General features: G+C 42.4%; 1 protein-coding gene across 1 annotated transcript; it reads right to left on the bottom strand.

Moving 5' to 3' along the window:
- Positions 1 to 175: 175 nt before the first annotated feature.
- Positions 176 to 26,942, bottom strand: LOC124263982 (centromere protein J-like). Its single transcript, XM_046698717.1, is given in 27 exon segments — positions 176 to 2,984; positions 3,863 to 3,929; positions 3,931 to 3,970; positions 3,973 to 4,055; positions 6,470 to 6,543; positions 6,973 to 7,113; positions 8,007 to 8,164; positions 9,008 to 9,095; positions 9,704 to 9,723; positions 10,521 to 10,597; positions 10,599 to 10,666; positions 10,841 to 10,850; positions 13,458 to 13,561; positions 13,905 to 14,060; positions 14,277 to 14,398; positions 14,641 to 15,442; positions 15,587 to 15,706; positions 17,181 to 17,495; positions 17,978 to 18,160; positions 19,695 to 19,750; positions 21,025 to 21,076; positions 21,896 to 22,141; positions 22,240 to 22,743; positions 23,260 to 23,375; positions 25,050 to 25,352; positions 25,668 to 25,916; positions 26,857 to 26,942. Coding segments are annotated over 26 exon segments (4,134 nt in total). The 5' UTR covers positions 25,768 to 25,916; positions 26,857 to 26,942; the 3' UTR covers positions 176 to 2,855.
- Between the last annotated feature and the right edge of the window lie 57 nt (positions 26,943 to 26,999).

Here is a 26,999-nt window from a genome sequence, read left to right as displayed (position 1 = left end):
ATGTTTCATCTGCCCTATTCAAATACTCACTTCTATTCTCTGTAAAGCTAAAAATTGAAAACAACTTTTTATGGAGAAAGTGCAAGGTGGGCTGTCAACAGTTATGAAATGTCTGAATCTTGAATCCCTGCATATTTGTGAACTTTGCTGAATCAATCTCAAGAAGAAACAATCGTTTTAATTTCATTCCTTTATTCATCTTGAAGATTGTATATAACACTGGCTGCAAGGCACTTGTGGAGATCTGTACAATTTATCAGCTGCGTGAGGCAGAGCACAACTATATCACATCATAAATGCTTTTACATCTTAAAATACACAAATCTACAGAAGAGACAGATTGCTTCAGTATAAAGATTAAGGAAGAAGAGTTACATGTTCTATTAAATCTGTAAAAGGTTCTTAGAAAAATGACATTTCATGGTACTTCTTTCATTTAGATAAACTGCAACACGATCCTTAACCTGAAAGATTTGATACATGAAATTACCCAATTCATCTGATATTCCATTTTCATAGACTATTAAAATAAATCTGAATCCATTTGATGGTTTTGGATCTACTTCACTGAAAATCTGTGGCGTAAAATTGTGCATGTGTAACAGCCTGTTAATATTACCAAAGATCAAAGCTACTTTTCTTTGTGTTACATTTCATGACTAAGAAACAATGTGATAAAAAGGTAACTTGATGTCCATGATGGTAAAACCCACGTGTAGGATATGGTCTAAAATTCATAATTTTTAACTTGGTGCTAATTCAAGGAAGGAAAACAAATGTCCACCTGATAAGCACAGATACTGGAGGGTTTGGGTTCTTTTGGCTCACAGAACTTAACAGATTTTTCAGTATGATTCACTGCTCTAAAGATATGATTACAAAATGCCATTTAGAAAGTGGTCAAATGTTGCATATGTTATATTTGGGATTACACTTTCTTAGTAAAGAACAAAGTCTAGTTCTTTTGTTAGGGTGAGTCCCCTCAGGAATTTGAACCCACACCCTCAGATCGTGCAACTAATCACCACAAGAGGAAGTTGCAGTGGGTTAGATGGCTGACTTTGTAAGCTGGCAATTAGGTGCCTTACTCTGAGGGTGTGGGTACGAATCTCGGATGGGACTAAAGTACTAGAATTTGTACTTTACTAAGAAAGTGTAATCCCAAATAAAAAAATCTGTTATACACAAAAGATGTTAAAGACATGATATGTTCTTTAGTAACTACAGCAATATTGAGTGTTCTTGAATTTTTTTTAGAAGTATACTTTCGTGTTTAATTGAATTGTGACAATGTCATGGTTTTGCAGTGAAAGATCACCAAAACATGCACCAAATGTTTAACAAATCATCTTCAGACATTTTTTATTTTGTCAACATTTCTATATATTCTCCTGAAGCAAGTCCTTCCTCAATAAATGTCTTCATTTCACCTGATGAAGGAGTAAGAATATACTCCGAAACATCGTGTCGATCACAATAAAGAAGTTGACATCCATAAAATTCTTGCCTTTCTGATAATACCTCCATAATGAAATGCAGAACCTTTTCATAAGTAAAATGCTGCAACTTCAAAAACAGCAGAGTTTGAGTCCTCCAATGAGGAAGTAAAGTCAATCACTAAGAGGTTAAGATGCTTACACATTGGCAAAATATTTGTGACCTAGGAATATCACAGACATCAGGCACCCGACATAAATATTTCTTTTGTGATCTTAAAGTTTTACATGCCCCATGTAAAGGAGGCTATAGAAAACTAAAACACGTTAACATGTTTCACTCATTCACCCAGGCCTGGCGTCCATGTGCTCCTGGCAATAATCAGATAACAGTTCCACACATGTACTAGCTCAAAACTTGATGGAGCTGGCAACTATATTCTATCTGTAACTGAAACTGTCATGTTTCAAATGTCATGAAGCACTTCACTTGTCATGGTCAGAAAGGAAAATGGAACAGGCATCTGCGTTGTCCATAAGCTCTACTTGACACAAAGGCTTATATCTTGGTGGAGGCACCTTTGTATTGTCCATGAGATCCAGTAGACATAAACACCAGATTTATTGTGGTGGAGGCACCTTTGAGTTGTCCATCAGATCCAAAAGATAAACCCCAGACCTAACTTGGTGGAAACAAGTTTGTTTTGTCCATCAGATCCAATAGATGGATACCAGACCTATCTTGGCAGAGGCAAGTTTGTTTTGTCCATCAGACCCAATAGATAGACACTAGACCTATCTTGGCGGAGGCAAGTTTGTTTTGTCCATCAGATCCAAAAGATAAACACAAGACCTATCTTGGTGGAGGCAAGTTTGTTTTGTCCATCAGATCCAATAGATACTCGTAAACACCAGAATTATCTTGGTGGAGGCATCTTTGTCTTGTCCATCACATCCAATAGGTACAAAGAAGGTACACAAACAGACTATGTTTGGATGGGCACCTGGCTTCAACAAGTTCCACAAGACAAAAGGATGGTGTACAAATACAAGGCTGATGTATACCACAGCTAAACGTTTCAGTCCATTGTGATGCAAGGAGTCACTTCATCCATTCACTTGTCCAATGTTATCACAATACATTCCACATCAGCTGAGTGATGATGACAACTCTAGTAACCATAGCAACTGCAGTTGTATTAAAGGACATCACTAACTTGTCACAGCAGTCCTGTACATCATCAGGAAGAGAGTACTGTTTTATGTCACTTGTAGCGATATTCCAGCAATATCATGGCAGGGGATAGCAAATGAGCTCCACACATTGTACCTGTGCGGAATCGAACCCAAGTCTTTAACCACCTGAATATGGCACCTCATATAAAACCACCAGGAACATGATGTACGGTGACGCTGCTGTCAACACATCCGATCCATGATGACGTTCCCGTCCTTGTCCTTGAGCCGTATCCTCCCTGTAGAGTACCGAGTCTCCTGGCGGCCGTCAGGGTACACAGTCTTCACTGTGCCATCTGGATATTCCCTCCTCTGAAACAATAGGCACAGGTTATTGTTTTATAGAATTATCTATAATAAACCTTTATGGCACCCTTTCCATTAATAACTGCGCAAATATGGTTAGACCATCACAGATCTAATCATCCCACACAGCGGATCATATTGCACTCAGATGCTATCCTAGGCTCCCTGAGGATGATTTAACCCAAGGAGCCTGTGAGATGCTATACAGGTTAACACTTACAATACCATCTTCTACTGGGTACATACCTCCTACCGAACAGAAGTATATTTCAAACAAAGTCGCTAAGGTGAGCTTTATGCTGCTTTTAGCAATATTCAAGCAATATCACAGCTGGGGACACCAGAAATGGGCCACACATATTGTACCCATAGGGGAACTGAACCCAGGTCTTCAGTGTGACAAGCGACCGCTTGAAATCACGTGTCTACTCCACCACCCTTAGGTCACAAAGGAGACACCAAAGAATGCTGTACATAGGATGAAATGCCTGTACAATACAGAACTACACAGAATCACACATCCTGTCAGACAGGATTTATACAGTCCTCATTCTCTATCTAACACCAAACACGTTGACAATCTTCACAGATGGACATGAAAGGTTGGTGTTCAGCGACCAATACAGGTAAATATCAGCTGTGCAATACATCATAAGATGTAGGCTTGAAACACCACAGTGATCCAGTTCACCATGGCTACAATTTTGGTGAAACCCCAAGCACTGTGCTAAACTTATAATCCACGGTTTCTGGTTCACCTAAGGGACATAACTCTGTGCACGGAAGTACAGCAACTCAAACAACTTAACCACCAAGGACAAGATAGAATACATGAATGGTCCTCCTCAGATGTCCTACTGTGTCACCCTAAGAGTCTGACATACCTTGAACGCCTCAGTGTGTATTTCTCGCTGACCATTCGGAAACTCCATGGTCTTGTCTCCAGTCTTCCACGCGGATCACGGTGCCATCAGGGAAGATGCTCTCCTCGACCCATTCGGAAACAGATACTTGATGGTCTGGTCTGGGAATGTGATCTCCTTCGTGCCATCTGGGTAGTGCTTCTCTATCTGGTTGCTATGGTTATAAGAAGGAGGGCATTTTGAATCAGACATAGCCTACAACTTTTTACACATTTTATAACTTTCAAGTCTTTTTGGGTGATGTAAGATGACCTTATCACTGATAAAAGAATATCTAATTGGACAGTTTCATAGAAATAATACAAAACTCTGAAACTTGAAATTGCCCATTCTAAAATATGCCCTAAATTGTTACTTTTGAGCCCACACAGTATCATCGTCAGTCCCAAATGACATTTCCAGACATTTGATACTTAATACGACCTGCAACACATGACAACTGACAGCACATGACAACTGACAACACATAATCACAACACATAATGACAACTGACAACACATAATGACAACTGACAACACACAATGACAACTGACAACACATAATGACAACTCATAATGACAGCTGACAACACACAATGACAACTGATAATGACAGCTGACAACACATAATGACAGCTGACAACACATAATGACAACTGACAACACATAATGACAACTGACAACACACAATGACAGCTGACAACACATAATGACAGCTGACAACAGGCAATGACAACTGACAATACATAGTGACAACTGACAACACACAATGACAACTGACAACACGATAATGACAACTGACAACACATAATCACAACACACAATGACAACTGACAACACACAATGACAACTGATAATGACAGCTGACAACACACAATGACAACTGACAATACACAATGACAACTGACAACAGATAATGACAACTGACAACAGATAATGACAGCTGACAACACACAATGACAACTGACAACACATAATGACAACTGACAACACATAATGACAACCCATAATGACAACTGACAACCCATAATGACAACTAACAACCCATAATGACAACCCATAATGACAACTGACAACACATAATGACAACACATAATGACAACTGACAACACATAATGACAACCCATAATGACAACTGACAACACATAATGACAACTGACAACACATAATGACAACTGACAACACTTAATGGCAACTGACCACAGATAATGACAGTTGACAACACATAATGACAACAGATAATGACAGCTGACAACACATAATGACAGCTGACAACACATAATGACAACTGACAACACATAATGACAACAGATAATGACAACTGACAACAGATAATGACAACTGACAACACATAATGACAACTGACAACACATAATGACAACTGACAACACATAATGACAACAGATAATGACAACTGACAACACATAATGACAACAGATAATCACAACTGACAACAGATAATGACAACTGACAAACAGATAATGACAACACACATGACAACAGACTGACAACAGATAATGACAACTGACAACACATAATGACAACTGACAACACATAATGACAACTGACAACACATAATGACAACAGATAATGACAGCTGACAACACATAATGACAACGACATAATGACAACTGACAACACATAATGACAACTGACAACACATTATGACAACTGACAACACAAATGACAACAGATAATGACAACTGACAACAGATAATGACAACTGACAACACATTATGACAACTGACAACACATGACAACTGACAACAGATAATGACAACTGACAACAGATAATGGCAACTGACAACAGATAATGACAACTGACAACACATAATGACAACTGACAACACATAATGACAACTGACAACACATAATGACAACTGACAACAGATAATGACAACTGACAACACATAATGACAACTGACAACAGATAATGACAACTGACAACACATAATGACAACAGATAATGACAGCTGACAACACATAATGACAACTGACAACAAATAATGACAACAGATAATGACAGCTGACAACACATAATGACAACTGACAACACACAATGACAACTGACAACACATAATGACAACTGACAACACATAATGACAACAGATAATGACAACTGACAACACACAATGACAACTGACAACAAATAATGACAACAGATAATGACAGCTGACAACACATAATGACAACTGACAACACACAATGACAACTGACAAGAAATAATGATAACTGATAATGACAGCTGACAACACATAATGACAACTGACAACACACAATGACAACTGACAACACACAATGACAACTGACAAGAAATAATGATAACTGATAATGACAGCTGACAACACATAATGACAGCTGACAACACATAATGACAACTGACAACACACAATGACAACTGACAACAAATAATGACAACTGATAATGACAGCTGACAACACACAATGACAACACATAATGACAGCTGACAACACACAATGACCACTGACAATACATGACCACTGACAATTCATGATGACAACTGACAACACATAATGACAACTGACAACACATAATGACAACTGACAACACAATGTTGGTGTAGCTTACTTCTGAAACTGCAGGATCTCCAGGCCATCAGGGTAAGTTGTGTGGGTGGTCTGAGCATCAGCGTAGAAATACACCTAAAACAACAGAAATACAAGTATACAATCACCTTAAAAATATATAAATTTGATTCTAGAGATCCTCCTTTCAGCAGCTGACTACATGGGTTCTCAATAGTTTGGAGAGGAACCACACTATGTTAGTTTATATTCCACGACAAAGCAGAAATGGATCAAAGAATTTCCAAATAGAGACGCACACTCTGTACACAAGTCCTGACGTAAACAAACTACCATGACAAACTAATATGTAAGATGTGTGAACGGATGGGGGCAGGGGTCTTACTTCCTCGCATTTCATTTCTGGATCCATCAGCATCAATAACTTCCTTTATATACTGAACACAAAAAATAAGGTGTCCAATTTCTAAAATGTGGTCTGTGTGGTGTCATCGTACTGTATGGGGTGTGTACAATGAGAGTACCTGGCTACAAACTGCCACTCACCACTCGTTGGTCTGGGAAGATCTGTTTAATGTCGCCATTAAAGAAGGACACTATGATTGACTGGCCATCTGATGAGATCTCCTTCCTTGTTCCGTTGGCAAAAAGTATTTCCCGGGCCCCATTACTGTACATTCTCTCCACCTGGGGACACAGAGTAGACCATAACTATCAGAACATCTGACATAGGCTCACTGATTCATGCACACGATATATTGTGAGATTAGTCCATACTCAGTGATGTTCTATATGATGCCAACCTCTAACATATCAAGCGTGGATGAGACAATCCAGTGATTGATATCATGAGCAATGATCTTTCGATAGAGGCTTTTGTTGGCTGAGCTTATTTAACCTGCGAACTTTTACTAGACTGAGGGTTCTGAGTAGCATGGCTTTTTATCTGCCTTCGAATTTTATGCCAGTATATTTGCCAGAGACTACTTAATAGAAGTGAAAATCTAGAGATGATGGTCCTCACTGACTGGAAGGACGCAGGAGTATAATTCTAAACCAGACCTTAAAGATACAAATTGCAAATGAATATAACTGACAAAGTACACATGCATATCACATTCAAGCTCCCAGCTACAAACTCTGAGAACAAGTGAGTGTGTTAAGTTTTACACCACACTCAGCAATATTCCAGCTATATGGCAGAGGTCTGTAAATAATCGAGTCTGGAACAGACAATCCAGTGATCAACAACATGAGCATTGATCTGCGCAATTGGGAACCGATGACGTGTGAACCAAGTCAGCGAGCCTGACCACCCGATCCCGTTAGTCGCCTCTTAAGATCAATATTCACAGGTCTGAGAACAAGTAATTACACCAGTACTGTGGAAAAGTAAAAAACAACATTGATCCTATTTCTAAGCTGTTTGAACTGATGTCTCATGATGGCTAATTTGCTATTCACAACATTGAAAGCATTATCTGGACTGCGCTACAGCCCAAAGTGAGCAGAACGTATTCTGGCATGTGCAGGAAGAATTTCCCATATCACATACTACATTACTTAGCATCATGACTGACCTTCCCGTCTGGGTACTGGGTCTCCTCATATTCTCGGTCACCCTTGTCGATAGCAGGATTCTCTGACGAGAACTTGGTGGTTTGTTTCCGAGGAAGGTTGACAACGGCACCGACAGAGCTGGTGTCATCATCGGGGGACTGACTTGAAGATCTGGAATGACATCATATTATGAACTGCTTAGAAACATAAAGTAAACCTTATACACCTTTCAAGTACCAGCACCTTATACACCTTCATCACAGGACTTTCCACAATGATACTTTGTTCGACAGATCAGCTGTAGTTTCTTGGGCTTCATGGGTGACCATGTTTGGAACCTTCATCACCTGAACTAACACAAGTTATGTTCACCCAGCAGTGAATGGGTGGTGGGATAATTCATGTGACTATTAACCTTCTAGAGCTTCATGGTGGCTTGTGAATTTAGTGTTTTGAGCATGTGCATAGAGCAGGTCAGTCTTCTCGCATTATTATAATGACAGATCAGTTGAAGTTAAATGTTGATGGAGATATTTCGTCCAGCTCATTTCCATTCATTGAGGTTATTTGGTAAATAACAAATGTGAAAAGAAAAAGAACAACACCAAAGATTCAGGGTGTGCCAGATTCCTGGTCACGCATTTTAGAGAGTCCTTGGATGGGTGACCATGTTTGGAGGGAAGTGACTTGACGGCTGACTCCTAGTATCTAGGACTTCAGTCCCTGCCCTGCAAAAAGCAAAATGTAACAGAATGTTCCTCATGAATTAATGTTGAAAACGTCTTATTAACAATAATTCATGCTGGACCTATAGTCGATGTTTCATTATGATCAGCATTCATTGAGTAGTTTATGTTTATTAGTTTTCCAGTTAGATTGCAATTCATCGGTCTGATTTTGAGCCAAACGGACTATATAATCTGCGATTGGTAGGTCGTATGTTACATGATAATGGGAATGTACTCTCTCTGCTCAACTACGATTCCTACAACCACTGAATACAGATTGTTGCATAACTGACCATGGCTGACGTTGGCTGCACTATTGAAACCCCTCTCCTTGTCCTCTGTTGGAGTGCTGCTCCGTGGGAAACTCTTTTGGACGCCATTCTGACAACAAGCAACAATTTCCATTGACCAACATCAGATGACTGGCATTTGTGGCATTTAGAGATCAGCGTGAAATACTACACACAGACCTCACCCACAACACTGCCTAATTCTAGCCACTGAACAACACAGTCAATACTTCATCTACTGGATGTTTTTTGCACAAGCAAATGAATCATGGCCTGGTTCCGTTTCACTATACCCATACCTATGGTATACACGTACAACCCACACCACTGCCGTGTTTCAAGGTATCAAGTTAACCACTCCCTTCCTCAGAGGAACTGCTGGCAACATCCCCCTGTTAGGGCGACCTACCTTCTGTGTCCACCACTGCACTGTTTCAAAGCATCATGTAAAACCACTCACTCCCTAGTGGACGTACTGGCAACAACCCCTGTTAGGGCGACCTACTTTCTGTGTCCACCACTGCACTGTTTCAAAGCATCATCTAAAACCACTCACCTAGTGGACGCACCAGCAACATCCCCCTGTTAGGGCTTAATTCCACGTTCTGTGTCCACCACTGCACTGTTCCAAAGCATCATGTAAAACCACTCACTCCCCTAGTGGACGCATCGGCAACATCCCTGTTAGGGCTGACCTACCTTCTGTGTCCACCACTGCACTGTTTCAAAGCATCATGTAAAACCACTCACTCCCTAGTGGACGTACTGGCAACAACCCCTGTTAGGGCGACCTACCTTCTGTGTCCACCACTGCACTGTTTCAAAGCATCATCTAAAACCACTCACTCCCCTAGTGGACGTACCAGCAACATCCCCTGTTAGGGCGACCTACGTTCTGTGTCCACCACTGCACTGTTCCAAAGCATCATGTAAAACCACTCACTCCCCTAGTGGACGTACCGGCAACATCCCTGTTAGGGCGACCTACCTTCTGTGTCCACCACTGCACTGTTTCAAAGCATCATGTAAAACCACTCACTCCCCTAGTGGACGTACCGCAACATCCCCTTAGGGCGACCTACCTTCTGTGTCCACCACTGCACTGTTCCAAAGCATCATGTAAAACCACTCACTCCCCTAGTGGACGTACCGGCAACATTCCCTGTTAGGGCGACCTACCTTCTGTGTCCACCACTGCACTGTTTCAAAGCATCATGTAAAACCACTCACTCCCTCTAGTGGACGTGCGGCAACATCCCCTGTTAGGGGCGACCTACCTTCTGTGTCCACCACTGCACTGTTTCAAAGCATCATGTAAAACCACTCACTCCCTAGTGGATGTACCGCAACATTCCTGTTAGGGCTTACCTACCTTCTGTGTCCACCACTGCACTGTTTCAAAGCATCATGTAAAACCACTCACTCCCCTAGTGGATGTACCGGGCAACATTCCGCTAGGGCCCACCTACCTTCTTCAAAGCATCATGTCTCCCGCTGCATCATCTCTTGGCGTCACCACTCCGCTTCCATCTCAGCAACTTGACCTCCTCCTCCTTCAGCTCTTGGTTCTCCATCTCCACTACCTCCACGCTGACGCAGACGGTTGTTTGCCGACGTCCACCTCGCTTCCTTCTTCTTCATCTCGTCCTGCAGCTCCGACAACTGCAGCAGACAACACACCCACTGAATGTATTGACTCACACACACCCACTGAATGTATTGACTCACACACACCCACTGAATGTATTGACTCACACACACCCACTGAATGTATTGACTCACACACACCCACTGAATGTATTGACTCACACACACCCACTGAATGTATTGACTCACACACACCACACTGAATGTTAAAGAACCACTAAACTTTGTTTTTTGTTACTCTTTTAACCATTACATATGAAAGATTTGTGGTTAGTCTTATCGCGGAACACCAAATTTATTCTTTAAAACTTGTGGTTAATTAATACCCGGCGATTAAAAGTGGCCAAAAATTAAGCCTGCTTCCCTCTAAGCCATGCAGAAAACCACAGACAGGTTCACGTAACTCTGTCGCCAGAGCACTGCAGTGGCGTCATATGAGGAGCGATTTTCAGTTAGTTGTATAGAAAGTGTGTATGCGCTCTCATCATTTGATGATTTCTCGACATGAGCGGCGACATGCGAATCGTTGCTTTGTCGTCAATTGCTCCTAGGGGTCGGGTGATGGTGTCACCATGCACAGATTTCCACAGGACCCGCGGTTAAATTGCTAAATGGGTTATGTTTGTGAGTCGCGAAGCGGCGTTGTGGAAGCCTGAAGCGATATCTTACTTGTGTTCAGATAAGCTTCCGCGGAAGTTAAAGAATCAAAACTACTTACTAGTTATAGTAAAATATGTATATGATTGATGACCATAAAGATTTTCCATAACACAACTTGTAACATAGCGATTTCTTCCTCGAGTGAGGTTGTGGTCGAAGTAACAATAATATTGTAAGTAGTATTATATTGACACCCACCTGCGCTGCCAGGAGAGAAATTGTTATGTTATCACGCTATGTCATGCAAAATCCTATTGGCCATCAATAAAATACATATTTTACTACCAGTAGAAAGTAGTTTTGATTTTGTAACTTCGGTGAAAACAAACCTAAATAGCATTTATCCACAGACTGGCGGATGTTCCCGACAGAGCGCCATTTTTGAAAATCGTAAAGTCTGTTAGAATTAATGAGATTATAGTTTGTTTTCATCAAGTTAGAAAATCAAAACTACTTTCTACTAAATAGTTAAATATGTATTGGAATCATAACCAAAAGGATTTTGCATGACACAACTTATAACATAGCGATTTCTTCCACAGGCGAGGTGGGGTCGAAGTCACAATACTGCGATAAATTTCTTGCTACATTCACATGGTTAATGTCCACTCACCAGTATGTAGATACTAGTCAGTAATGCGTCTTTATATTTGGTCTTATAATCCTAATTAGTTTATTATCATACTTTTATGCATTTTGAAACTAAATAAAAGCTGACGATCTGCTGATACTTATAGTGAATTTATAACAGAACTGTAATATCTAGACATTTTATAGTTTGCCAATGTGAATCATAATTAGCACACACACCCTAGTGTATGTTGTCTGTCTCATTACACTTCACGCGAAAACAATGATTCTGTTGAATGCTACGACAAATGAATAAAAAACAAAATGCAAATATTAAAATTAAAACAGATTAAAGTTATAGGAACAATATCAGGCCATTACCTTGTTTGAGGAATGTATCCATCAATATCCACAAAACTGTTCCAAATGATGTGTCTTTTAACAGTTTAATATCTGAAAAAGTGATAAATCTTTTCAGGTATTGGTGTATAGTCTCATTGGTCACCCAAGATAGCACACCTGGCAACTAATTGCATAATGTCCGCCTTTCATTAAAACAGTAATTTAGTTAGCCAATAATGGGCAATCAATCAATGTATTGCGGTTAATCCTTTGAAAGAAGGGCGTTGTTTTTCATGAACACCGACCACGGCAGAGTGTATTCAGTATAGATTAGTAAATCTACATACATAAACACTACCTTTTGACAATTCCGCTGTGTAAGATAAAAGTAATTAATCAATCAGCGTGTTATCGGTTAATCCTTTGATCGATGTTTATAATGTTGAATATTTACTCCAGACACAAGAAATGCCAAATGGGAACCTTTGTCGGGTAATCTAAGTGTGTTACCACTAATTATACCTGTTATAAATTCATTAACTGACCATCAAGTGAATGATGACAAATAACATGTGTAGGTTTATACCACCTAACACGGGTTACAACAAGGGAGTATTAATTGCTGTATTGCATGTGAAAACTTATGGGCCGACACTGTTTTGAGAATACAAACAGATTTTTACATGACATGATTAAATATCGAGGTAAAAAACACAGAAATGGGATCAATTTGGATCAGTCATTATACAAATAGGGGCCTAACGACACCAATCAATTGTGACAGAAGCGTCTATGAAAACAAGTTGTAACTTCGGAAACTAGGCAAAGCAGGAGACAAAATTAAATGCCAGTAGATTGTGAGAACATATAGCTTTCATTTTCCACAACAATTGTCACGATTTCAGGTTTATACAAGCCTGTAAACAAGATAATTTACCCCCTAAAATGTAGATGAATTCTGCATCGGCCCTCAAAGCTATTCCTCATATGGCGTCACAGAGTCGCGCCGCTCTGATTGGTTGAAATTTAGTTCGCGGGTGAAATTGTGCACTGTTGTCAAAAGGTCGATTTAAGTCAATTAAAGGTCGAAATGAGTAGTTTTAATGGCGGGGTTTCATTTATAACGATGCCAGTTAGTGATTTATGTATTTTTACCCCTAGGGTTTATGTGACCTTTAAGTAGTGTTTCCTCATTGATGGATATTCCAGAAAAAAATGAAAACCAAACACCTACTTGAGCTTTTTAATCTCCTGGGCACGGAACTCTTCCAGGCTCTTCACCTCCAAGTCCTTCTCCTTCTCAAAATCACAGATCTCCTGTCGCAACTTGCCCAACAACTGGAACACAGGGTGGATCATCCTCAATCCAGGCTATTATACCTCAAATTGTCATAAATGTCTGCTTGAAAAGAATATCTCTTTGAGCCACACAGTTGCATCAGGGTGTGTCAGCTTCATAGAGAAGGAAAGCCAAAAGGTCGCAGATATTTTAGCGTTTGATGAAAGCAATAAGCTAAGGCATAGTGTTAGCAAACCAAGGGACACAATTTGGGAAAACAGGGATTCACGATCATGGGTTACAAACGTAGTAGTCTGTATATCAATTGTGATATGTCGAGGATGATCTGAAACCATGGCAACCAGCTATATAAAAGTAACGTGCCAACTAGCAAACACTCACCTCCTCTCTGTCTTTCCGCAACTTTTCAAGACCAGCGTTTTCGTTACGGAATTTCTCGATCTCCTTGTCGAGCTCAGACAGTTTATCCCGAAGAATCTTGGACTGCACCCCATCACCTAGCGCTGCCTTGGCAGCTGCCTGCAGCTTCTGCTGTTCCTGAAACACACGGGTTCACATTTGTGTCAAGTAATCTGAGTGTTCATTGGTCAGGATCAACAGCTGTTTTGATTTGCTGGTTAAAAATAGTGACTACATTGCAAATGAGCTCTATGTATTCACTGGAGATTGACAGAAAACTGGAATTACTGACAGTGTGTGGTCAGTATCAAATGTGAAGACCATGACCTATAAATACGACCTCAGACTGCCTACCTGTTGGTGTTTCTCTGCCTGTTTCACCTGGTTCGTGTTCTTTAGTTTGGGGAACAGTCGCGCAACCAGTCGGGATGTAGGTGGCGTCGACTTGTCAGCCTCCTGATTCGCCGACTCAGCATCTATGCATAAAAAAACATAGCATATGTTATATATTGGATTATGATTTCGTAGTAAAGTAGAGATTCTTGTACTTTTAAGGGTCGCGTCATTCAGGATTAAAACCAAACATCTCAAGAGTCAGGCAACCAATCACCAGCACACAAAGTCAGCAATCTAACCCACTCAGCCATCAAAGGCTTCCACAAAAATGATTCCCGATTCTACCACTGAAGTTGTGTTAATAATTTTGCAGAAGCCTTACCCAAAATGGCCACCTGTGTTTGTGGAGCTGAAACTGCCCACTCAGCCTCATCATCAAACATGGAGGTGTCCTCCACCTCTGGATCATGTGACTTCTGACCTTTGACCTGGGTAATGCTAGTGTCACTATCGTCTTCTTCGGTACTATCCTCACTGCTGCTTGAGCTTTTGGTCTGGGGACCACCACCAATGGGGTCACCATGAAACATCTGATTCACTATCACCTGGTCCCGAGACCTTCTGGGATCTGTCATGACCCCTACGTGTACGTCCGGCCCTTTCGACACTCCCTCGTTCCCGGCTGCCAGTCTCTCCAGAATAGACTGCATCTCGCTGGAGTCGCCAAGCCTAGCATCTTTAACAGCGATTTTGCGAGTCAATGATTTGGTTGGAGACAAAGGCACTGAAGTCCGTATTTCTGAATCAGATGATCTAAAAGCGTCACTATCGCTGTTTTTATTGTTCACAAACACAAATCCTTCCTTTTGACTTTGATCAAATAATGCCTCATATGACTGATTCACTTCACTAGATCTCACATCGGTCTTCTTCGTGGGTGTGACCTTGACCTTCTCATACTCCTCGTCTGAAGACTCCGTGGAGGATGAGGAGTCTGTGAGGGTGTCGGAGGAAGTGTCGAGGTCCACCCCGTCTATCAGTGACGTGTCTCTCCCCTTGGGGGACATCTCAGTGTCTGCAGGGAGCTGAGGTTTCCTTGATCCACTGTTGGTACCATGTCCAGTTAGCTTCTCCTTCTCATACTTCTTAGCTTCAATAACAGCCTTGACATTTTTCACATTTACCTGCAAGAAAGTCAGTTCGTCAAAGAGTCATATATTACACAATTGGAATTTGAAAAAGACACATGTTTGTGGGGGAAAAGGAAGAGGAGGTGACTCTGTAGATTAACAACAGCAACCTGTAACAATGCAGAATGAACGTCTTACCTTGTGTTCTTCACGGCCCTTCTGCAGCAGCCGTGACACCACAGAGGAGTTGCTGCAGAAGGAGACGTTGTCAGCGAAATCCTCCAGAAGCTCAAACACCTCCAGCTCATCTTCTTCCACCTGTGAGATTAGCAGACATACATGACAACATCAGCCAACAGTCACGACAACATCAGCAGATAGACATGACAACATCAACACATGACAACATCTGTCCACACCCATGACAACATCAGCACATTACAACATCAGCCCACACACGAACGACATCTGCTCACACACATGACACCATCAGCCCCCCACACATGACAACATCAGCCAACACATGACAACATCAGCCCACACCCATGACAACATCAGGTGAAACCAAGACAACATCAGCCGACACCCATGACATCAGGTGACACCCATGACAACATCAGCCGACAGCCATGACAACGTCAGCCCACACCCATGACAACTTCACGTGAAACCCATGACAACATCAGCCGACACCAATGACAACATCAGCCCACACCCATGACAACATCAGGTGACACCCATGACAACATCAGCCCACACCCATGACAACATCAGCCCACACCCAAGACAACATCAGCCCACACCCATGACAACATCAGGTGACACCCATGACATCAGGTGACACCCATGACAACATCAGCCGACACCCATGATAACATCAGCCTACACCCATGATAACATCAGCCTACACCCATGACATCAGCCCACACTCATGACAACATTAGGCAACACCCATGACATCAGCAGACACCCATGACATCAGCAGACACCCATGACAACATCAGCAGACACCCATGACATCAGCCCACACCAATGACAACAGTAGGCAACACCCATGACATCAGCAGACACCCATGACAACATCAGCAGACACCCATGACATCAGCCCACACCCATGACAACAGTAGGCAACAACCATGACATCAGCAGACACCCATGACAACATCAGCCCACACACAAGACAACATCAGGTGACACCCATGACAACATCAGGCAACGCCCATGACAACATCAGCCCACACACATGACATCAGGCGAGACACCTATGACAACATCAGCCCACACCCATGACAACATCAGGCGACAGACATGACAACAACCACAAACAGCCATGACATCAGTAGAGACCAATGACAACATCAGTACAGACCCATGACATCAGTAGAGACCAATGACAACATCAGTAGAGACCAATGACAACATCAGTAGAGACCCACAACAACATCAGTAGAGACCCACGACAACATCAGTAGAGACCCATGACAACATCAGTAGAGACCCATGACAACATCAGTAGAGACCCATGACAACATCAGTAGAGACCAATGACAACATCAGTAGAGACCAATGACAACATCAGTAGAGACCCATGTCAACATCAGTAGAGACCCATGACAACATCAGTAGAGACCCATGACATCAGTAGAGACCCATCAACATCAGTAGAGATCCATGACAACATCAGTTTAGACCAATGATAACATCAACAGAGATCCATAATAACTGGCATCTCTGCTGACTGCTCTCTGGTATAATAGATTAGTAGACAGATTACACAGCTGAGGGAGGATACCTTCTTGTTTTCTTCAATTTTCCTGATTTTCCCCACAAATGAAGCGTCATCATCAAACTGCCCAGCTTCTTCTGCCAGGTCAACCTTCTTCATCCCAGGTGGGTCTGTCTCCCTCCTTACATCTGGTGGGGAGTCACGGTGTGACACCGTCTTGATTTTTGGAGAGCGACGTGGCGAGACTCTGGCTGTGGTCCTTTTGGGAGACGCTTCCTTCTTTGGTCCATTTGTCTGACTAGATTGCTGCTCCTTGCTGACCTTGTGAGAAGGAACATTTGCGGACTTCTTTGGTTTGGGAGCAGCCTTGCTGACTTTCCCCTGAAACATGGATGAAGTTGCTGTCAATTACCTCTGTCATGTGGGATTTTCATTATTTAATAAACATCAACATGTGCAACATAGTTAGGTTTCACACAGCTTTGACAGCTTTCCAGCCAAGGAACAGGAATAGCTTCATCTTGAGGATGACAAGTAAATACTTGAACATGGCAACTAGAGTGTCTCAATTTGAGTGAGTGATCGAGTATGGTTTTATGCCGCTTTTAGCAATATTCCAGCAATATTGTGGTGGGGGTCTCAATTTGAAAGTTCTAACGCCAAAAATAGTCTTCTTACCAGTTGTAAACAAGATGTTGTCTTGTTCATAGCAGACATTATAAAACTGAAACATGACCCACTCTCACTTGTATCCATAAATATTCAGTCTTTGTGAATTTTGACACATTGTTCGTATGAGTTAAAGAAGAAATGATGACAGTTGGCAATGCCCCCCACAAAATCATCTACTATAAGACACTTACTACTTTACTGATAGGCTTTGCCTCGGTGTTGGCAGATGGTTTGTTGTCAAGGGTTTTCTCAGTGGTCACAGGTTTTCTAGGGGCAGCCCTTTTGTTACCAGGGCCGAACCTGGCCAAACCATGACCTTTGCGTAGAAACGGCTTCCTCCTGGCACTGGGGGAATCATATGCACCTGCTCTTAGCTGAAACACAACAGGGTGGCATCCTGAGAAATGGTTCTGTTGATGTTCTTGTTCTTCGCCAGTTACTGCAGACACTGTGCATACCAAAACCATACTTGATGAAGACAAGCATGATGTATTTGGGAAAACCCTGACAATGTACAATTTCATGTCAACCGACCATCTTGACCCCCGTTTATGAATATGTACAGTCCCCTACTCAGTCCTTGGAGGACTTTGTTGCAAAGTGTGAATGTGTCCACTGACCACTTGATTCCCATTTCCCCATCCTACCCTCCCCTATAAACCTACCCTCTCCATCAACCTCTCCTCCCCTATCCTATCTATGAAATTCTGCATCAACAAAGGTCAGCAAGTCTCCCCTTAGTCGCCAGTTACAATAAGTATGAGTTGTTCAAGACCAATTCTAATCTTTATCTTTACAGGGCCATGAAATAACTCCCCTGGACCTAACAAACTATGGTTGGTTGTGTGAGAAACCCTAATCCACCTACCTGCCTCCATCAAAACACCCTTTCCAAAATCTAACTACTCTACCTTTCCCCACACCCTTACTTCCCATCAACCTACCCTCTCCTCTTTTCCAGATCCATCTAAACCCACTGCCCTACCTGTCCACACGGTTTTCCCATTCATCCATCTACCCTCAACCCATATACTGAACCCCCTCCAACCCACACATCTTCTCCACACACTCCTTCACTCCAACATCTCCTCATCTCCTTTCTCCTTCATTCATCTACCCTCACCCATATACCAAACCCTCCCAACACCATCCCTCTCCAACCACACTCTCCTTCACACATCCTCCCCTCCATCCATCTCCTCTCTCTTCATTCATCTACCCTCACCCATATACAAACCCTCCCAACCACACATCCTCCTCTCCAACCATCTCCTCCTCACCCATTCATTCATCTACCCTCACCCATATCCCAAACTCAAATGCACACACCATATCTTTCCTACACACCCTATTCACACATCCTCCTCTCCAACCATCTCCTCTCTCACCCTTCATTCATCTCACATAAACCAGCCTAATCCCTCACACCAACCCCACCACCTCCTACCATCCCATCCACACAGCCTCCCCTAATCCATCCACCTCCCCTCTCACCCCACCCATCTACCCAGCCTCCCACCACCACCTCTACCACCCCATCCCACACAGCCTCCCCAATCCAACCACCTCCCTCTCACCCTGTCCATCCCCCAGCCTCCTCCACCACCTCCTCCTGCCCCACCCCATCTACACAGCCTCCCTGTTTCAACTCCATCTCCCCTCTCACCCTGTCCATCTACCCAGCCCCTTCCCACTCCACCACCTCTCCTACCCATTCCATCTGCACAGCCTCCCAATCCATTCACCTACCCTCTCACCCCATCCATCTACCCAGCCCCCTCCACCACCTCCTACCATCCCATCCACACAGCCTCCCTGTTTTCAACCACCTCCCCTCTCACCCTGTCCATCTACCCAGCCTCCTCCACCACCTCCTACCATCCCATCCACCCCAATCCATTCACCTACCCTCTCCTCCTCTTCCTTCATCTGTTCCTCCAACAACTGGTCAAACGTCTTCTTGCCTGTAGACAGAACATGTTATGTTATCAAGGACTCAATCAACTGGGATAAACGGCACTTGCAATAGTACTGACCCATATCACAGCCTGTCAGTACTGGATGGTTTAAGCCCAATACAAGGTCTCTGGGTCAGAGTAATAGCTACATGTGGCCCTCTGTCATGAGTAAGTGTACTGGCAAAATTGTTAGCAATGGATAGCCCATTCCAGCAAACTGTGATGTTAAAAGCTGCACTAAGCAATATTCCAGATGTATGACAGCGACCTGTAAATAATCAAGTCTGGATGAACAATCTAGTGATCAACAGCAGGAGCATGAATCTATGAAATTCTGACACAATAACATGCATCAACAAAGGTCAGCAAGATACCAGTTACAGTAAGTATGAGTTGTTCAAGACCAATTTTAATCTGTATCTTTACAGAGGCATGGAATAACTCCCCTGGACATAACAAACTACGTGAGTGTGAGAAACGACAACACATGTAAGGAGGGGAGTGTGTTTGATTTAACACCTCTTTCAATAGTATTCAAATATATCAGTGTTAATGCCACAATAACTTCGGTTACGCCTAGTGGCTGCAAGGGTTGTATGCTCCCAGGGGAGTTGAGATTGACAATACGATGTGCTGTTGAGATTGACATCCAGTGGGTCAAGCTTGGCTAAACAAAGCCCCTCAGCAGCTGAGTTCAATAAAATGGATATTGATAAGCTATACAAATGATATTGTATGTATGTAGTATGTATGTTACAGAGCTGTCAGATTTTTCCAGTAACTATGTGACAGTGTCCTGTATGTTTGTGTGTGTACAATGCTGTAGTGTCATGTGTGGTGTGACATAGACTGTTACATACTAAGAATGATTAACACAAGAAATATAAAAAAATTCATGACTCCCAAATATTGAAAATGACTCCCAAAAATAAATATTGTGAGTCACCATGACTCCAATTTTTATAAGTCTGTGTAAAACCCTGGTAAGGCCAGTGGGTATGGTGCTGACAGATGTAACAACAATGGGTTTCTGTTCTGTCCAAGAGAAGTAACTCTCCTAACCCAACTGTGGAGATCAATGCTCATGCTGTTGATCACTGGTCCAAACTTGATTAGGTGGAATAGTGTTGGGTGTGGTGTTAAACAATAAACAAACAAATAAAAGTGTGCAAAGCAAATTCTCACGTCACAGACAACTGGGTCATCCGTGTGAGGTTTGGATAAAGGGGCATAAGTATACAGAGTATAGTTTTCAATACAATTGTCAATACAATACTGACCTGCCAAGCCTGGCTTGATGGGCCTGTCATCAATACCAAGCACCTTCACCTCCTGGCCAACACAGTGAACAAAAAAGGTGTTACAAGATGTGATGGAATTAAGTGAGTGAGTGAGTTGGGTTTTACGCCGCTTTAAGCAACATTCCAGCAATATCACGGAAGGGGACACCAGAAATGGGCTTCACACACTGTACCCATGTGGGGAATCAAACCCGGGTTTAGGGCGTGAAAAGCAAATGCTTTAACCACTGGGCCACCCCACCGCCTGATGGAATTAAGTATAGGATCACACAAATCAAATTGTCCTTCAATTCATGTACACAGGCATGTCATACATTTCTCATCTGGGTACAACACATTATCAGTATTGTACTATTACATACCGGTTGTAAACATGGTAAATGGACCAGATAAACCGGGGACTGACATTATGAGCAATGTCCAGTGTTGGATACAGTGACTCAGTATCAACCAACACACTTTGTCTCACCATCTGATCCACTCATCCACCTTCTTTAACTTGCATTGGTTCTATTCTAACCACAAAGGGTCTAACAACCATCAACTTTAGCATGCCAAGTCAGTAGATGCCTTGGATAGTAAGTTTATTGATGTCCAACTGATTTGTAAGATGACTAATGTTTCAAATATGAGAGCTTTTCACATCAGTTGACAGTCAATGATAAAGTTGCTACACTGAACCTCAATACATCATGATGAATTTGTTTTTTGTTTGACACACAATCAGATATGTTAGACACAATCCATTTGGTTGCCTCTTAGGTTTAGCTGTTTTATACATAAAAATCAAAATTAGTTACAAAAAATCTAAACAGCAATAACAAACAAACTGCACGTGATGTAACCTCACCTGGACCTCTTGAACAGTGATGTCTGCTTCTTCCAGTTCCATTAAACTGTCTTCCTCTACCACATCATCAAGCTGTTTCCCATTCCTATGATTCCAGTGACCTTCAACTTGTGTGTCCCTTAGCAGCCTGTCCATGTCAGGCTGAACCTGACCAAGTCTCTCTCCCCTTGACTGGTATGTCTGTACTCCGCACTCCGCCTGTGTTGACCACCACTGTCCTCTCCATGCCTTTCTAACTGATGACGAGACCCATTATGGTGGCGGTCGTATTTGTGATATTGTTCCTCTGCCGCCAGGAACCCTGTTCCACCATCCACATAATCGTGAGAGCAGTTCCTGTTCACATCCGGACCAAGATCACTATCCACAACTCTGTGCCTCATCCCTTGTGGCTGATCTGGAATCATGACGCGTTCAGGAGGGACGAGACCCAGCATCTGTTTCAACGTGTCTGCTTTGGTTGTCTGAAGCAGAGTCTGCAACAGGGATGCTGCATCAGGCGACAACGGCATCTGCATGGGCATAGTGTTACCATTCCGCTGCATAAACTGTTTGGGAGGGATGTATGATCCGTCACTCCTTACTGAAGCTGTGTCAGAAGCCAGGTCGCCGAGGAAGGGTTGACTCCTTATAAAGTTTTTCTTTTGACCATGAGGCAAATAAGATCCATCACTTATCTCAGAGGCAGTGTCAGGAATGGGACACACTCCCTCATCCACAGTGTCGATGTCTCTCTGGTAGTCTGGGCGAGACTCCGGGTTGCTGAACAACTCTGGGTTGGTGCTGGTGTCATCTAACATCGGCGTCGGAGATCCATACAGCACCGGCATGGGGAGAGATGACTTGGACTGCTTGTGCAGAGAAAACAACCTTTACAATCAAGTCTTCACTCACTCAATCAAAGTCTTTTGTTTGGCTCACACCTTAACATGCTTGAAGAGGGAGTAAACTTGGTCAAACTTGCAGTCAAATACCACCAAATGCTATTGTCTTTTTGTTCAAATTTATGATGTATATCAAGTTAGTAAAATGTTTCGAGCAATTAACCAGTTTCTCCCAGGAATAACACAAACATAGAATCAGTTCACCTGGATCTGTTGTCAATGGTTAAACTCAACAAAGTCAACCACAAAATAGAAGTTGTTGTTGGCACTGTATTAAAATATTGTCTACATTAATACTAAAAGTAACACAGAAACAAGAGACCATTGACAACACTCGGTTGCATTTCCAGAAGGGAGTAAACATGAAGCTATTGCCAAACAACTGATTTCCAAAATCACAGGTTTATTTATAAAACAACAACCCAGTCTTACAGTGGCTAAATCATGGCACTGAATGCAACTTGCTCAGCTACAAGTTACCTGAGACACAGACTGGTCTAATGTGACAGCTAGCGGGTCTTGGCTCCCGACTACTGACATCAGGGCAGTCATCAGGTCCTTGTTGGCAGGGAGAGGTGGGTGCCGACGGGCGGGGTCTTCGTAGGTGTGTTACCTTGCTGACGTATCACTATAAGAGAGGTGAAGCTGGAATATATCCTTCTGTCTGGAGGGGGTCAACAAGTTATGGATACTATGGGACTTACTGTTATCATGATTCACTATCATGAGTATGTAAATAATAAAGCATTTGAGTTTCTTTTATCGTTTAAAAATCCTCACCAGAGCTCCAGATAAGATTTAGCTCAAGTGGGTACTGTACCCACTGTATTTTTGGGGAATGGGTATTATGAATGTTGAGTGGGTATTTCATTTTCCGTTACCCACTGCTTTCAAATATGTGCGTATTTCAGTCATTTTACTCACCTAAGTATTATGTGACTGAGTAAGTTTACTAAGCAGGTATGTTCTGCCTTATGTCAATTATATTGTCATACCTAATCAAAACCAACTTAAATATAATGGAAATGATTTCATAAAAAATCACTCATCCTATACTGACAGTACAACACTTGTCCTATACTAACAGTACAACTTGATAGCTATCGATGCCTTTTCAATACGCAAGCGATTTTATAAATATATTCTGTACGCATTTGTTTTTAACTTTTCTGCGTATCTAACATTTTAAATACGTAATTGGTACGCAACAATTATTTTTCAATGTGTTATTGGAAATTTTATATGCGTATTTTACCCGGATACGCAGCTTATCTGGGCCTCTGCTCACTCTCTCTTCTTCCTCATGGTATTTTTTCTTCCCCCTGGTTCTCCTTCAATCCTCACTCTACTACAAACCTGTCAAATTAACCTCTGCAATACGCAACTGCATCCTTATCAACATAATCTCCATCCCACTTCATTCTCGTCAACTGTGTCTCTAGCTCAATGCGTACCCATTAGTGAGTGAGTTTAGTTTTATGCTGCTTTTAGCAACATTCCAGCAATATCACGGTCGGGACACAAGAAATAGGCTTTACACATTGCACCTATGTGGAGAATCGAACCCAAAACAATTTAACTACTAGGCTAGCCCGCTGCCCCACATACCCATTAACTTAATCTAGATCTCATTACATCTTTGACCACTTTGTCTGTTCCTGTGGGGAAACCAGATTAAATATAAGATAGGTCTTCAGCAAACTATATTGATTGTAGGAGATGACGAAATAGGGTGGTCAAACTGACTTATGGCTAGATCATTACTCTGTCATGTACTAAATTATCTGCTGCAAAGAAGTTCGTCATCAGAGCTGGAATATTGCTGAATTTGGCATTAAATAAGCAAACAAAATCACATGTCAATCTCACAACCTGTACCTCTTTCCGCCAACATCATTGCCTCACCTGTCCCTCCCTCTGCCCACAACATCGCCTCACCTGTCCCTCCCTCCACCCACAACACTTGCCTCACCTTTCCTCTCCAGCTCACTGCCCACATAACATCACCTCACCTGTCCCTCCCCCCCACCCACATCACCTCACCTGTCCCTCCCCCATCCACAACATTGCCTCACCTTTCCCTCCCTCCGCCCACAACATTGCCTCACCTTTCCCTCCCCAGCCCACTGCACCTCACTCACACAACATCACCTCACCTGTCCCTCCCTCCACCCACAACATTGCCTCACCTTTCCCTCCCTCCACCCACAACATTGCCTCACCTTTCCCTCCCCAGCCCACTGCACCTCACTCACACAACATCACCTCACCTGTCCCTCCCTCCACCCACAACATCACCTCGCCTGTCCCTCCTTCCACCCACAACATCGCCTCACCTTTCCCTCCCTCCACCCACAACATTGCCTCACCTTTCCCTCCGCCCCACTGTATCTCTCTCTCCCTGTGCAGCAGAGTCTGCACCTTCAGCTGTTCCTGCCTCAGTCCCTCCAGCTGAGTCTTCTGTTGCTGCATCAACTGCTCCTGCTGCTGCAGCTGCCACTGACGCAGCTCCCGGAACCGTGTCAGGAGTCGTGCCTGCTCCATCGCCTGCTGCTGCTCCAGCAGGTCGGATGCTGAGGAGGAGAAGAGTAGCCAGAGTTAGTATCCAGGGGTAGTAGCTGTACACACGATCTTTTAAGTACTTCTCCAGTACACAACATACTGAAGCTCCTAGAGGGTTTAACTTGGTCAATAACTTGTGATGTAATACTTTGAGATAGAGCCATAAACGGATGTACTGTATCATGGTTTTGCAACAGGATACAGTACTGTTATTGCTTCATTGTTACACCCCTAGAAGAGGGTATGCTACTAATAAAGCCATGTATACAAATTGTAATCATCATGATGTACATGACATAAACCTGTTACTTTATATCTGCACTCACCAGCAGTGTTGTCCAGTCTGCCAATTCCACCATCTTCCTGATCATCATGATCTTGAGAACTTTGATAAAGAATTGATTCCCTTAAACTCTCTTCCGACATGATGTCCTTGTCATCTATGTTCTAATTTGTGAAAAACATCCAGAATTTCCTTCGAGCAAGGTCATCACTGATATACAACTCTGTGAAAGAACAGACCCAACTGTGCTGTATAAGTGTCTTCATGGTACTTGAGCATTACTGCTCGTTTCCTGTAAATAGAAAAAGAGGAATTTGTTTTGCAGTCCATGACTTCATGCCACCAGTCCACTTGTCTAGTAAAATGCATTCCTATCTATAAGATCAGTTCATAATAGTCTACATAAATGAAATTTCATTTTCATAATTTCCAGTGAAAAGATGATGAATACCCTGTCCTGGCTAATTGGCTCAGAAGTTGATTGGCTGGGGGGGATTTGGGCTGAAGGGGTCGTTGTCAGCATGGGTACTACAGATGTGTACCCCAGGTACGTTTCTGTATACAGACATGTACCCTAAACAAAATCAGAATACAGAAATGTACCCTAGGACGATTCCATTTTGCATTGTGCCGTTTTCTTGATCGAAACTGTCATACTGTTGTATTAGATGCATTTGATTGCGTCATATATAAGAGCATACACAGTAACAAATATTTCGCGGTGAACAATGTACACCATTCGCAATCAGCTTAATGGGAATTTAACTACAGGGCTCTCCAGCATTATAACATGACATATAATTAACTAAGCAAAGTTTAAAAGGTGCATTATGAAATACTAGTAATGGATGGATGCCAATTAGGGTTAGGTCTTTAATAGCATGATTATGGACAATCATCACCGAACATCATCATTTAGCATCAGGTGTCTCAAAATGCCGAACAAGATTCATACTTGTGCAACTGTGCCGATTTCGATTTTAAGGGTGCGCCTTTGTGCTTGATGACAGATGTACACATACAATGGGTGCCAAAGTACCAACTTAACGATTTAATCAATTTAAACAAAAAGCGCGCATATTTGTAATGGAACGATTTTGAACATGTTGCCACTTGACTTGAGGCAATTAAACGTGGTTAAGTGCAACGATTTCAAGGAGCGGTACCACGTGCTTGTCAGCAAGTATAGGGGAACTGTTCTTTAAGCTGGTGCGAAGTTATGATTAACTAACCTAGCTTTCTCATGGCGAAAACACGAGATTAGTCACAAATGTGACATAACTACATCTCCATCAACTGACTTCCGCCACAACATTACAACAATGTTAGTACTTTTCTGCAGAAGATACTATTCTTGTTCGTTTAAGGTATGCGT

Source organism: Haliotis rubra, unplaced genomic scaffold, assembly GCF_003918875.1.
Source record: "Haliotis rubra isolate DU_JTF1 unplaced genomic scaffold, ASM391887v1 Scf1201, whole genome shotgun sequence".
NCBI lineage: Eukaryota > Metazoa > Mollusca > Gastropoda > Lepetellida > Haliotidae > Haliotis > Haliotis rubra.
Note: the sequence above shows the minus strand (reverse complement) of the source record. Positions and strands in the feature narration are given on the sequence as shown.